At 49.5% G+C, this 15,464-nt stretch overlaps 1 protein-coding gene across 1 annotated transcript; it reads left to right on the top strand.

Moving 5' to 3' along the window:
* The first annotated feature begins 4,649 nt into the window (after positions 1–4,649).
* On the top strand, positions 4,650–11,411 carry LOC120390072 (trypsin-3-like). The gene is made up of 5 exons (XM_039512354.1): positions 4,650–4,735; positions 6,349–6,483; positions 9,428–9,681; positions 10,330–10,466; positions 11,244–11,411. Exons 1-5 carry the CDS (start codon positions 4,650–4,652, stop codon positions 11,409–11,411), a joined length of 780 nt encoding a protein of 259 aa, XP_039368288.1.
* Positions 11,412–15,464: the final 4,053 nt, after the last annotated feature.

Here is a 15,464-nt window from a genome sequence, read left to right as displayed (position 1 = left end):
CCCACCAAACACAGGGCCCAGCCACGCCTCTCCTCATCTCACCGCAGCACCTGGGGGATGCTGAATGGGGTGGGAGGAGCTGGCCTGGGTGCAAATGGGATGGGGGAGCCATAGCCCAAAGCAACCAGTGGTTATGAGCCAGGCCTGACAAAATTCTGAGGTTGGGTTAAAAATGTGTGACCGGTTTAAAAGGCATGAATCAGTGCAAAGATTGTGAGATTGCTTTAAAAATCATGAGATCAGCTTGAAATTCAAAAGATTGCTTTAAAAAATCATGAGATTGGTTTAAAATGGAGAGATTGGCTTAACAGTCATGAATCAGCCTGAAATTCACAGGACTGCTTCAAAAATCGAGATGTTGCCTTTAAAAATCATGAGATTTGGTTTAGAAGGATGGGATCAGCTTGAAAACCACGAGAGTGCTTTGGAAACCATGAGATTGCATTCACAATCATGAAATCAGCCTGATGATTGTGAGATGGGTTTAAAAATCATGAGATTGGATTAAAAATTATGTGACGGGTTTTAAAATGCCATAAATAGCGCATAGATATTTGATTTGGTCTCTTGCATTGGGTTGGCATAAGTGGCTATAAGTGCTCTGATGTCACGAAGTCTGACATCTCATGGAGTTCAAGCTTCATTATGCAGTACTACAGCAACATAGCTAGAGCAATGGAGCACCTGTAGTATAGACAAGCTCCGGGAGTTCATGCTGAGCTGATTATCCACCACAACCCCCAAATCTTTCTGAGCGTCACCGCTTCTCCAGGTAGAGTCCCCCCTCCTCTAAGTCTGGCGGACATGCTATGTTCCTGGATGCATGCATTTACATGTAGCCATTTACATCCCCACAGAGACTCAGTGACCCAAATCTCACATGATTTTATGACATGTCTTGAGGGTGGGTTTGTTTCTTAAAGCCTCAAGCTCCTGGAGTCATGTGATTCCATGAGAATCTAAGCTTTTGTCGAAAAAAGTCACTTTGTAGACTTGGGGTTTGGGGAAAGAAAGCTGGGAAACTGACCCTTAGAGGCTCAAAAAAACTGCGAATAAACAAACCCTAGTGGTTTGGGGGGTTGGTTTTCTTTTTACATCTTCTGATTTTTATGCCAATCTCACAATTTTGTGTGAGCCAAGACTTGCAAATTTTGAACTCTTCTGGAAAGAAATACTAGAACCACTGACAAGGGGTGGGAAAAGCACAGGCTGACCTCAGAGAAGAAGCTGTGACAGAGGAGAGATTGACAAAGAGAGAGGCAGTTTGTGCTCATAAATCAGGGCTGAGACTCCCATTCCATGGGAAATCCAGATATTTTGGGGTGGGAGGAAGAATCTGTTGTGAACAGGTATACAAAGCTTAAATTTCTTAATGTCTGATGCAGCAAAAATGCCAAAAGAATTGTTTTGCTCATGTTCAAAAGTTATGTTTCTGTAATAAAATCATGTCATTCTTATAACCCTGCATGAAATGATGATAGCCAGTTACTACTGGTGTGGGTCTGCAGGTGGCCGGTAAAACCAAATCTGGGATCCACAGATCTTATCACATTGGGGCAGACGGCTCCCAGTGGAAGGGGTGGATCCAGATTATTGAATAAGGCTGCACAGATTTCTTTCCTCGTTTCCCATTTCTCCATGTCCTGTCGTCTTCGTTGGGCCTCGTAACGCTGGGATCCTTCCCACAAGGTCCTTCTCCATTTCAGGCGCTGGAGGGCTTGGGTTTCCCATAACTCCCCAGCGGCAGAGCAGGCAGACAAAGAGACAATTTCTCTCAATGTCTGTGAAGGCGGATGAAGACTGCAGCAGGATGGTGATCTCCAATCACTTCGGTTTCCCGGTGTTTGGATGAAGAGCCTCATCCTGCCAAGCACCATGTGGTGAAATGGCATCTCCTCGCAGGGGCACTGGAACAGGCCTTCCCACTTTTTACTGGCCATAAGCGCGAACGACGGGGGGCGGAGGTGGAGAGTTGTGCGCGGGGGGCAGGGTGTTGGGGAGAAGAGGCGCGAGGGCGGGGCCTCAGGGGGGAATGAGCAGCATGAGGGCTCGGGGGGAAGGGTGGTGTGGGGACAGGGGCTCAGGGGAAAGGGCAGCATGAGGGTGGGGCCATGGTTCACGCACCACTGGCCTCCCCGTTTTTTGGAGCTTCAATGGCCCCTGTCTCCACATTCAAAGAAATCGCGCACAGGTGTCTTCCATGCGCACATCAATGTCCAGATGCTGATTAAGGGTCTCCTGGGGCCCTGGGCCGGAACAAGTGAGGGGGGCCCCGGGTCCAGGAAGTTGTCCCCACCCCACCTCTTCTGCCGGCGTTTCCGCCCCGTCTGCCTATGGCCCCACCCTCTTCTGCCCCTTTCCCATCTCCCTGCTCCCATTCTGCCCACAGCCCTGACCCATTACACCCCCCCGTGACCCCACCCCTTTCTGTCCCCAGCTCCGACCATTACACCCCTTCCCCCATGACCCCGCCCCTTTCTGCCCACAGCCCCGACCCATTCCACCCATCCCCCCATGACCCCACCCCTTTCTGCCCAGAGCCTCGACCCATTACACTCCTTCTCTCATTACGCCCCTTCCCCTATGACTCCGCCCCTTTCTGCCCACAGCCCAGATGCTCATTTCCGCCCTCACCCTGAGACCGAAGAAGCTTTGAAGCGAGAGCTCCTCCAGCCTCAGGCCCGCAGTGGTGATCGCGGTTCTGGGGGCCCCAAATTGGCCCGGGCCCCTGGGCATGGGCCCCGTTGGCCCGTGCACTAATCCGCCACTGTCCATGTCCAAGTCCCGTGGCGATCGGTGACGGGAGTGGGACAGCGATGACCAGAAGCTCCTAGTCACCGACCGACATGCAGGCAGCGGCTGTCGGGGCCATTTTTGCATTGGGACAGAGGCAGGCCTGCAACTCGGCAGCCGCAACGCGACTGAGTGGCTGTTTTTAGGGACCGCTCTGCTCCCCTGAATAGGGTGGAGGGGGGAGGAGGGGTGTTATGAGCAGGACATGGGCTGTATGACCTAGTGCTCAAAGCAGGAGTTGGGAAATCAGGCCAGGCTACGAACCAGGAAATCAGAGTCTGAAGCAGGCCCGAGGGCAAACCCAGAGTCGAGCATCGGAAGTCAGGCTCCGGTTACCAGGAGATCAGAGGTAGGAGCCGAACCAGGGATCAACACGCAGAGCGAGGCCGGGTCAGGGTACCAGAAAGCAGATGAGAAAGAGGAAGGCACAGACTCCAAGCTGAGTGGAGGTTCAAGGAGTCACTTTCGGCAATGGAGAAGGTGCCATTCCAAGGGCTAATTCCTGCCAGGATCCTCGGCAGAGGACAGAATCGGGAACAAAGCCTGGCTTGCTTCTGCAACTCCCCCAGATACAACCTACTGGCGCACGAGGGCGGAGGGAGTTGCCTGCATGCCGACATGCGGGGCAGCTCCCCAGATATGGCAATCATGTTGACTCACAGGGACAACCCATTTCCGCAACATATGAAGTGGCCCTTCCCGGAGGATCCTTAGTTTTCTCCAAGACACAAAGACCGGAGCCTCGTCTACTCCCAAGGGTCCCCCGCCGGGAGCTACAGGTGAAGCAGGGCCAGTCCAGCCCCTGTTGTCGGGATGCCTGGGTGGGGGCAGCAGGGTGCTCGGGCAGAAAGGAGATAACTGTGGTTTGGGGAGCGACATAGGGTGCTCTTTTGGGGCATCTTGCAGTTATTAGGATAATTATGGTCTGCCAGGGCGCTCTGCTCTGTTATTGGAAGTAATAATGGGATCCGAGGGGGCATTGCTCCGTTTTGGGGCTGTGGATGGGCTAGAATGGGGGCTCTGCTCTGTTATTGGGGGGATTATGGTGTGGAATGGGGCACTCAATGAAGATGGATGGCTTGGCGGTTTGGCTGCTCAGCTGGTACTTGGAAGACACGGCTTCTAATCTCCGGTCTGGTGCTGCCTCCCTGCAGGACTTTGGCCCAATCTCTTTGCCTCTCTGTGCCTCAGTTTCCCCATATGTACAATCAGGATCATAGCCCTGCCCTGCTCACCAATGAGCTGTGGGGGTAAATACAGCAAAGATTGGGAGGTGCGCAGATACTACCATAATATAGCATATAATATGCCAGATACCACCTCAGATGTATTAATGTCTCTGTTATTAAGCTGGCTATGGGGGTTTCACCCTCCTGTGTTATTGTTAAAAGGGGAACGAGTGGCAGCGGGGTGGGCTCGGGCCAGCTCATGGAAATCTTTCTCATCCGGCTTGACTTTTAGTTTCTCTCCGCACACCCACCAACAGATCAGATCTTTTCATGCAACATGCCGCTGGGGGCATCTGGGACCGGGCTGAAGTGGAAGATGGAGCTGAGCTGGGGGAGACTGGGCCCCCACTGCCATCAGACGCTCACAGTGTGTTTCTCCTCTTCGTGTCGGGCAGTGCTGTTATCTCCTGCCACAGGCAGGGCAGCCGAGACCCAGAGAAACTGCTGCTTTTGGGAGTCTGTGGAAGAACAGGGACTCAAGCCTGGCTTTTCTGAATCCTAACCGTGCACCTTCCCCGCGAGGCATCCGTCCTCCTCAAGACGCCCGTGGCCAACAATTCCCTTTCAATCTCTTTCCTTGCAGTAAAGCCAGTGACTCCGCCGACTATATCCATCGCCACAACCGCCATGGAGCTGCTGATCATCGCGATGCTGGTAGTCGGAGCAGCAACAGGTAGGAAAAAGGGTGAAGAGAGACGCCAAGGTTGGGCTGGGTGAGAAGGTTCTGCAGTTTCACCGCAGGCCCTTCCAGGATGGTCTCAGAGATGTTGCTTAAGACAGGTTGCTGCTTATGAAAAACCAAGTTCCCAGCAGTCCTATTATCACTTCCGTGTGTTGCGGAAGGTAATTAATATGTTCCGGCCTCATCTCTGATTATTCATTATTGTTTGTAGAGTAGGCAGGGAGCCATGATTTCACAATCTGTTTGCGTCCTGAATCAGGACAGAAGAAAAGAATTTTGAAATTTCCCACAAAACAAGATGTTTTTGGGGGGAAAGAATCTGTTTCACTGAGATTTCAATGTCTTTAAATTTAAAGCGTATATAAAAATGTATAACTTCTACAGAGCATCATTTCTAATATAATGTTAATTCTTTTAAGAAAAATGTGGAAACAAAAATTATTGAAAAAATAAAAACAAATCAAAATGGCCCTTTCTGATAATGTTCAATGCTCTGGTCAGACTGCCTGTCCCATGAAGCCCCATGCACCACTTGGTGAGGAGAAGTTAATGCATCATGGAAATTCCTGGCTGTGAGGCATCATGGGAGATGTAGTTTGATTGTGGAGCCCGGCCCATAGAGGAGACTGCTTCGTTTTAAACTTTTTAAAAAAGAATATGAATTACAATTAACACATTCCTGTGGAAATGTTCAATTTTGACAAAATGGCATTTTCCGATGGGAAAGCATTCCATCCGGAAAAGTTTGACGGTTTTAATAATTTGTATTGCAGAAAAGCCTAGAAATGCCAATCACTGACCAACCCTGCTCTTCTGAGCATGTGTAAATTGTGATTTCCAGAGGTTTATAATTTGACCGAATCTAGGCGAATTTTCATGTAAACAGCAAAAGGCACCTCCCTGACTTCAGGGCTATTCCCTTGCAAAATTTCAAGTCCCTGCTGCCAAGGCGTTAGAGCACTGCAAAAAGTGGTTGGAAAATCATTTGAACATTAATAAATGAAGGGCCCTCCTGGATCATCATGACCAGTCTCTGCTACCATGGGCAGCTCAGTCGTAGAAACATATCGAGCTCCATCTTCAAACTCATGAGGGTTTTTGCCTCCCACTCCTGTTCCACAACTTCCTTCCTTCGATGGTTCGTAACCGTCTTCTCTAATCTCAGCCTAGATTTATCCATGGTGCTTATCCCCATTTGTTCTTGGGCCAGCGTTGGTCTCCATCTCCTACAGATCTTCTCCCTCCCTGGTGTTTTCCCCCCACTGTATTTAGAGAGAACAATCAGATGTTGTCTCGGCCTTCCTTTTAGGTTAAACCAGCTGAGCTCTTTCCATCTCACCTTGTAAAATTGGCCCTTTGTTCCCCAGATCATCTGAGCGCCCATGGGTGACCGGAGTTGGAGGTTTTCCCAGTAACATTAATGCCTCCCTATCCCTACTGGAAATACACCTCCTGGTACAACCTCGGATCGCCTTCTGCTTTTGCACGGCCGCATGCAAGCGATGGCTCATGGTCATCCTGCCACCGGGCAATCCATACTGACGTGACCGATGGTCGCTCCGCCTACTACCCCACTTGTGCCTGACGTTTGCCACTCTCCGTTGCAGCCTCAGACACAGAGGTAAACCGGATCATTGGGGGGAGCTTCTGCCGCATTGGCTCCCAGCCCTACCAGGTGGCTCTCCTGAGGAACGGCCGCATCTACTGTGGTGGGAGCCTGATAGCCCCGAAGTGGGTGCTAACTGCTGCGCACTGCGGCAGACAGGTCAGACGGATCAGGTAAGTCAGTGCGGGGGTGGAGGGAGAGAGGGAGATACATGGGAATAACCCACGTCCTCAGTCCTTATCTTCTCCCTTGGTGTCCCCCATCCATGCCCAGGTCTCCCTCTGCACCCCACAATCTCCTCCATTTTTTCCCATCCTTCAAATCATTTTTGTGGCTCTTCTCCACACCCTCTGAGGTTTTCCAATGTCCTTCTTCAAATGTGCCCCCCCCAGACATGGCATGCCTGTATCAGTCTCCCTAGGGCCATTTCCAGAGAAAAACTCACCCCCATGCTCACCAGTGTTCCCCCTTGTAGCATCCCACTGGCAGCTCATGTGCAGGTGCTCTAGGAGCTGATGGAATGGAGTGGAGCTCCGGGAAATATTTCCCCTTGACTCCAGCATGATGCTCAACCGGGGGTGTCTGTGGCCCCCCGCTGGATTCAGGGAAGCCTAGAACACCTGAGACTTGCATTCTGGTGGCTCCCACGGGGCTGAAGCCACAAGCCCTGTTGCACCCTGCAAGTAGCCCCACCCCACAGCTGAAGCCTGGAGCCCCGTATGGAGGTGGGCCATGGGGGGCTCTGGGAAATACTCAATGAGAATTTAAGCCCTGGAATGAACGCCTGGTATGCTGCAGAAGGTGAGCGCCAGAAAAACTGAAAGCAATTCAGGCTGCCTCTTTAGAGCTCCGTAATTACTGCAGGGCCTGCAGATAGATCTGTCCTTCCCCGCCCCCCGCTTTTCTCCTAACTCTCTTTGTGTGTTAGGACAAAGCTGGTACCTTTGTTGCATTTGGAAAAACTAATTAAAACATAAACAATACATTAAAAATCGCAATGTCTTGTGTCAGCATTTTATAAATGTTTTCATTTTTCCATTCGAAAGAACTTTTTCTTTCAAAGTGCCCTGTTAGTTGATTTTCAGAAACGTTTCGCGATGACTGAACTGAACTTTTCTCTCCCAACTTTTCGATTCGGTGGAAATTTCAAAACTCTTTGACCCAGGTTTAGTCTTTGCAATTCTCAGGGCTCCCACACGTTGGTTTAACTTGGCATGAGCGAGCCGCAGTAACCCAGGATAAGGCAAAAGTAAAAATAACCAAAGTAGGGTGAGCAGATAGCAAGTGTGAAAAACTGGGACACTTATTTTCATTGAAAGGGGTATAGTGGCATACGTAAGACAAAACCTCTAATATTATTGGGACGTCTGGTCAACCTATGCAAAAGCCGAGGACAAAGACAGCTATATAAAACCTGGTGAAAGAAATAATAGTGTCAGCAACAGTGGCTAAGAATGTGTAGAAGGTGACTATGCAGACACGGAGAAAACCAACAAAATATGCTGTGTACATGTGGCATGAGAACACAGCATGATATGTACAGGAATTGGGCCTGAAAATAATCCTCCAATTGGAGGATTGGGCTAAAAGAAACCTGACGAGGTTCAACAAGGACAAGTGCAGAGTCCTGCACTTAGGACGGAAGAATCCCACGCACTGCTACAGGCTGGGGACCGACTGGCTAAGCAGCAGTTCTGCAGAAAAGGACCTGGGGGTTACAGTGGAGGAGAAGCTGGATATGAGTCAGCAGTGTGCCCTTGTTGCCAAGAAGGCTAATGGCATATTGGGCTGTATTAGTAGGAGCATTGCCAGCAGACCAAGGGAAGTGATTATTCCCCTCTATTCGGCACTGGTGAGGCCACACTGGTGTGTCCAGTTTTGGTCCCTCCACTACAGAAGGGATGTGGACAAATTGGAGAGAGTCCAGCAGAGGGCAACAAAAATGATCAGGGGCTGGGGCACATGACTTATGAGGAGAGGCTGAGGGAACTGGGGTTATTTATTCTGTAGAAGAGAAGAGTGGTGGGGGGGAATGATAGCAGCCTTCAATTACCTGAAGGGGGGTTCCAAAGAGAATGGAGCTCAGCGGTTCTCAGTGGTAGCAGATGACAGAACAAGGAGCAATGGTCTCAAGTTGCAGTGGGGAAGGTCTAGGTTGGATATTAGGAAACACTATTTCACTAGGAGGACGGTGAGGCACCAGAGGGAGGTAGTGGAATCTCCATCCTTAGAGGTTTTTAAGGCCTGGTTTGACAAAGCTTTGGCTGGGATGATTTGGTTGGGAATTGGTCCTGCTTTGAGCAGGGGGATGGACTAGATACCTCCTGAGGTCTCTTCCAACCCGAATATTCTATGATTCTGTGATAAAGTGCATGATGTCCTGTAAAATGGAGGATGCATATGCAATGCCGCCACACCCCAGTTGCCAGCGGGCAGGATCAAACCGGGGACCTCTAGAGCTTAGTGCATGAGCCTCTACAGCATGAGCTAAAACCCAACGGGCTGTTAGCGTCTGTAAGTGGTCTCGGTGCTACTAGATGGGACAGAACACCCAGGGCCGGCTCCAGGCACCAGTGCAGCAAGCAGGTGCTTGGGGCAGCCAATAGAAAGGGGCGGCACGTCCGGCTCTTCGGCAGCAATTTGGCGGCGGGTCCCTCAGTCCCTCTTGGAGGGAAGGACCTGCTGCCGAATTGCCGCTGAAGAATGAAGCGGCGGCAGTAGAGTGCCGATCACGGCTTTTTTTTTTTTCCGCCGCTTGGGGCAGCAACAACCCTGGAGCCGGCCCTGAGAACACCACACCCAGAAGGTGTGTGGGTTACACATACATTAGAATAGGGTTAAACTTGTATGTAAAGTAACCAATACTTGTATTCTTTGGATCTGTGGTATGCTGCGTACCCACTCCTTATATGTGACTCTGACCAGCTCTGTGGAGTCTAAAAAAATGAGATCAGATGAGACTGGAGTCAACTGAATTCCTGAGGAGCCAAGTTGATGAGATCTTGGAGGCTACTCCAGCATCGAAAAATCCATTATTGGCCCAATTCTAGTTGCTTGCCCGCTATGACCTTTGAATAGATGCCCTGTGATCTCTTCCTCTGTCATCTCTCCATGCAGCTCCCTGCGGGTGCATCTGGGAGATTATAATCTACCGGCAAAGGAAGGCACAGAACAGATACGAAGAATCCTCAACTTCTTCATGCACCCAGGGTACAACCTCCGCCCTCGTGACAACGACTTCATGCTTCTGGAGTTGGATGAGCCCGCTCAACTCAACAGCTACGTGAACACAATCAACCTGACTACCCATTGTCCCTCTCCTGGAACACGATGCGGTGTGTCGGGATGGGGCACCATCAAGTCCCCCCAAAGTATAGTGTGCTGGGGTGTAGAGGCGAGGGGTTGAGGTTGGGCTCAGCTTGGGGAGGTGGTGGAAGATCTTCAAGGAGATCTTGTTAATGGGCTCACAAGGGTCTTTCCCTGGGATTTTCATCTGAAATGATTCTTAGTGGACAATTCAGCTTTGACAACACCGAAGTGTCCCACAAATTTGAGGCGTTTTCATTCATTTCAGAAAAAAAATATTCCAAAAAAGTGAAAACTTTGCATTTTGAAAACACTGGGACACAATGGCTTGATTTTTGTTCTATTTGAAACGTTTTATTTTGAAATTTCCTTTCCTTTCGTATTCAAAACAATTTTAAAACATTACAGACGTGCTTCGAATCACAATGAAATATTATAATATGACATAAAATACTGGATCTAAATGAAACAATTTGGTTTTTTGGCTTTTCCGTTCATCAAAAATTTCCTTTTCAGGAAAATGATTGTGGCCAGATCAGCTGCAGCTCCTTTGGAGCCAGTGGGGCCAGATCCCAGTTGGGGGTCAGTGCCATACCTCCACTGGAGTCAGTGGATCTGTGCCAGTTTACACCAGTTGAGGGACTTACACCAAGTTTTCTTCTCTTGCACCTTGTTCCCTGCTCATGATCTCTTGTTCTTCTGTCACTGCCCAGGGCGGTTCCCAGCCACCATGCAGTGTGTAGATGTCTATACCGTCAGCCAGGCCAGGTGCCAGGAAAGGTACCGGGGCAGGATCACGGAGAACATGTTCTGCGCTGGCGTGGAACAGGGCGGCACAGGCACATGCCAGGTAAGGGGGCATCCCAGAGAGCGGGGTAGGTGCCGGGTGTCGGAGCTCACACAGCTCAATACTCTTTATCCCCTACGACCTGCAAACCCTTCTCAGCCTGCTACTGAGGGGCCGTCGTCACTCAGCCCCTGGCCCCAGCCAGCCTCCGTGCCCCATGGAAGAGCAGCTGATCTGCCCTCCAGCCACACCAAGCCCTAAGGGCTGGGCTTAGTCCAGCTCATGGGCCCCTGATTCCCAGCACAGGTGTAGCAAGCTGGGGCCAACTGAACCCATTTTTGCTCCTTAAATCCTTCCTGTCCATGTGTCCCTGCCGCCACCTGCTGGACGGGATGGGCCCTGCTCTGGATATATGTGTGTGTGTGTGTCCCTGTTGCCCCCTGCTGGAGGGATGGGCCCTGCTGTGGAGGTGTGTGTGTGTGGGTGGGTGGATGGGTGTCCCTTCTGCCACCTGCTGGAGGGTATGGGCCCTGCTCTGGATATGTGTGTGTGCGTGTGTGTCCCTGCTGCCCCCTGCTGGAGGGGATGGACCCTGCTCTGGATATGTGTGTGTGCGTGTGTGTCCCTGCTGCCCCCTCCTGGAGGGGATGGGCCCTGCTCTGGGTGTGTGTGTGTGTGTGTGTGTGTGTGTCCCTGCTGCCCCCTCCTGGAAGGGATGGGCCCTGCTCTGGGTGTGTCTCTGCCGCCCCCTGCTGGAGGGGATGAGCCCTGCTCTGTGTGTTTGCACACATGGGGCATGGCTGTGTTTTGCTGATGGCTCCATGTTGTCTCTCACTGCAGGGGGATTCAGGAGGTCCACTGGTCTGCAATGGGCAGCTGCAGGGTGTGGTCTCCTGGGGTAAGTCTGTCTGTGCCCTGCCTGGACAGCCCGGGGTCTATGCCAAAGTCTGCAAAGCTGTCCAGTGGGTGAGGAGCACCATAGGGAGGAAATGCGCCAGATCGGACTGAGAGCTCACAGCGCGTCACGCCTGCCAGAATAACCCACCAACACACGCCCCAGCCACACCTCTCGTCATCTCACCGCGGTACCTGGGGGGTGCTGAATGGGGTGGGGAGAGCTGGCCCAGGTGGAACTGGAATCGGGGAGCTGCAGTGGGTCAGCCCAAAGCAGCTAACAGTTACTAGCCAGGCCTGACAAAATCCTGAGGCTGGGTTAAAAATGTGTGACTGGTTTATAAAAAGGATGAATCAGCCTGAAGATTGGGAGATTGCTTTAAAAAATCACAAGATTGGTTAAAAATGGGGAGTTTTGCTTAAAAATCATGAATCAGTCTGAAATTCACAAGACTGGTTCCAAAATCAAGAGGTTGACTTTAAAAATCGTGAGAATTGGTTTAGAATCACGGGATTAGCTGGAAAGCCATGAGACTGCTGTAAAAATCGTGAGATCAGCCTGACGATTGTGGGATGGTTTTAAAAATCATGAGGTTGGATTCAAAATTATGAGACTGGTTTTAAAATGCCATAAATAGCGCACAGGTCTTTGATCTGGTCTCTTGCATTAGTATGGGTGGCGTAAGCGGCTGTGACTGCTCTGAAGTCATGAACTCTGACGTCTCATGGAGTTCAAGCTTTGTTATACGGAGCTACAGCAACATAGCAGCAGCGCCTGTAGCATAGACAAGCCCCAGGAGTTCATGTTCAGCAGATTATCCACCACAGCCCCGAAATCTTTCTGAGCGTCACTGCTTCTATGGAGAGAGTCCATGTTCTTTGTTCCTAGATGGATGCATTTACACGTACTGTAGCCATTAACATTCCCACAACACTCAGGGTAAAACTGCGGGACTTGGCAGTGGTGAGACTCAGTGACTCAAATCTCACATGCTTTTATGACACATCTCATGAGGGTGGGTGTGTTTCTTAAAGCCTCGAGCTCCGGGAGTCATGTGATTCCATAAGAATCTGAGCTTTTGTCGGAAAAAGTCACTTTCTAAACCTATCAGAGGGGTAGCCGTGTTAGTCTGGATCTGTAAAAGCAACAAAGAATCCTGTGGCACCTTATAGACTAACAGACGTTCTGCAGCAGCATGAGCCCACACACGGAAATAAATAAGGGAAGACAGAGAGCAGAGCCAGACGTGGCCCCCCCCCCCCCCCTACAAAAGAAAAAAAGAAAAAAAACAGGACTCCACTGGCCATCACATACAGTCCCAGCTCCCCCCCCTAAAAGCACATCATCAATCATCTATCTACCCATCTGATCCATGATCCCACACTTTCACAGGCCTCTTGGGCAGGCCAGCCCTCGCCGCCACAGACAACCAACCAATTCTCTATATTAACACACCACACCACACACACACACAGTAACTCTACCTCACTCACCAACCAACAAAACAAACACCAACCTCGATGCTCTGCTACACCATCACACCCATAACAGGATCACAATCCACCACCAGATCAGCCACACCACACCACCACCATTCTGCACGTCCTCACCACATATGCCAATGCCCATCAGCAATGCCCATGCCCCCAATGCCTCCAAACTCTACAACAGTCTCTAAAGAGGAAAAAAAAGAAAAAAAGGATAAATGGACATATGGATATAATAAAACACACAAAAAAAACACCACTGAGAACACAACAGCCTCCCTGCACAACAGTGCAGATTCAATGCAAAAAAAAAGCAGCAAAAAAAAAACTTCAAAACTGACTGAAAAGAGAAACTGCTGAGCTCTGCAATCCATCTCATTTTAAACAAAGAGCACAGGATAAATGGAGACATTATTGAATGACCAGCCAATTGGTTTTCCAGTTTCCAACTGCCAGAACAGGGCTCCTCCTCCTCTGCCTCAACTCCTCATTATCTCTCTGATTTGCTTGCTGCTTCTCTGCCTTCTTGCTTCTGCTTGCATATGCACCCTGAAATGAAAAAGTCACCACCTGAAGACCAGAAAGCACCACGGTCACACAGTGAAAGCTCACGTCTTGCAGAACGCCTGTTGTTCTATAGTTAAACCTAGGCTTTGGGGAAAGAAAGCTGGGAAACTGACCCTTAGAGGCTCACAAAAACTGAATACCTAAACACTAGTGGTTTGGGGGGGGGTGTTTTGTTTTGTAGTTTACATCATCTGATTTTTACACCAATCTCACAATTTTGGGCGAGCCAAGACTTGCAAATTTTGAACTCTTCTGGAAAGAAATACTAGAACCACTGACAAGGGGTGGGAAAAGCACAGGCTGACCTCAGAGAAGAAGCTATGACAGAGGAGAGATTGACAAAGAGAGACTCAGTTTGTGCTCATAAACCAGGGCTGAGACTCCCATTCCATGGGAAATTCAGACATTTCAAGCGGAGGGAAGAATCCGTTGTACATGGGAATGCAAAGCTGAAATTTCTTAACACCCGATGTGGCAAAAATGCCCCCAAAAATGTTTTGCTCATGTTGAAAAGTTACATTTCTATACTAAAAACATGTTGTTTCTATGATGCTGCATGAAATGATAGCCAGTTACTGCTGGTGAATCCTCAGGTGGCTAATAAGAACACAAGAACGGCCACACTGGGTCAGACCAAAGGTTCATCGAGCCCAGTATCCTGTCTTCCAACTGTGGCCAATGCCAGGTGCTGCAGAGGGAATGAACAGAACAGGGAATCATCAAGTGAGCCATCCCCTGTCGCCCATTCCCAGCTTCTGGCAAACAGAGGCTAGGGACACCATCCCCGCCCATCCTGGCTAATAGCCATTGATGGCCCTATTCTCCAGGAACTTATCTAGTTCATAGACTTGGCCTTCACAACATCCTCTGGCAAGGAGTTCCACAGGTTGACTGTGCGTTGTGTGAAAAAATACGTCCTTTTGTTTGTTTTAAACCTGCTGTCTATTCATTTCATTTGGTGTTGTGTTATGTGAAGGAGTAAATAACACTTCCTGATTTACTTTCTCCACACCAGTCATGATTTTACAGAGCTCCATCATATCCGCCCTTAGTCGTCTCTTTTCCAAGCTGAAAAGTCCCAGTCTTATTAATTGCTTTTCATATGGCAGCCGTTCTGTACCCCTAATCATTTGTGTTGCTCTTTTCTGAACCTTTTCTAATTCCAATAAATCTTTTTTGAGATGGGGTGATCACATCTGCACGCAGTATTCAAGATGTGGGTGTACCATGGATTTATATAGAGGCAATATGATATTTTCTGTCTTATTATTTATGCCTTTCTTAATGATTCCCAACATTCTTTAAGCTTTCTTGACTGCCGCTGCACATTGGGTGGATGTTTTCAGAGAACTCTCCACAATGACTCCAAGATCTCTCTCTTGAGTGGTAACAGCTAATTTAGACCCCATCATTTTACACGTATGGTTGGGATTATGTTTCCCAATGTGCGTTACTTTGCATTTATCAACTTTGAATTTCATCTGTCACTTTGTTGCCCAGTCACCCGGTTTTGTGAGATCCTTTTTTAGCTCTTCGCAGTCTGCTTGGATCTTAACTATCTTGAATAGTTTTGTATCATCTGCAAATTTTGCCACCTCCCTGGTTACCCCTTTTCCCAGATCGTTTATGAATTTGTTAAATAGGACCAGTCCCAGTACAGACCCCTGGGGAACACCACTATTTTCCAGTCTCCATTCTGAAAACTGACCGTTTATTCCTACCTTTTGTTTCCTATCTTTTAACCAGTTACCAATCCATGAGTGAGCCTTCCCTCTTATCCCATGACAAAACCAACCTGGGATCCACAGATCTTATCACAGTGGGGCAGACGGCTCCCAGTGAAAGAGGCGGATCTGGATTATTGAGTCAGGCTGCACGTCGTTCTTTCCTCCTTTCCCGTTTCTCCATTTCCTGTTTTCTTCATTGGGTCTCGTAACACTGGGATCCTTCCCACGTCTTTCTCCATTTCACGCACTGGAGGGCTTGGGTTTCCCATGACTCCTCAACGGCAGAGCAGGCGGAGAAAGAGACAATTTCTCTCAATGTCTGTGAAGGCGGATGAAGGCTGCAGCAGGATGGCGATCTCTAATCGCCTCAGTTTCCTGGTGCTTG

The sequence above is a fragment of the Mauremys reevesii genome, linkage group 24 (genome assembly GCF_016161935.1).
Source record: "Mauremys reevesii isolate NIE-2019 linkage group 24, ASM1616193v1, whole genome shotgun sequence".
NCBI classification, from domain to species: domain Eukaryota; kingdom Metazoa; phylum Chordata; order Testudines; family Geoemydidae; genus Mauremys; species Mauremys reevesii.
The sequence above is the reverse complement of the archived record's forward strand: the minus strand, read 5'-3'. Positions and strand labels throughout refer to the sequence as shown.

Coding starts and splice junctions, on each gene's coding strand:
- LOC120390072 (XM_039512354.1), top strand. CDS start 4,650: ATGGAGCTGCTGATCATCGCGATGCTGGTAGTCGGAGCAGCAACAGGT. Junction 9,682..10,329: donor CACCATCAAGTCCCCCCAAA/GTATAGTGTGCT, acceptor GTCACTGCCCAG/GGCGGTTCCCAGCCACCATG. Junction 10,467..11,243: donor GCGGCACAGGCACATGCCAG/GTAAGGGGGCAT, acceptor CTCTCACTGCAG/GGGGATTCAGGAGGTCCACT.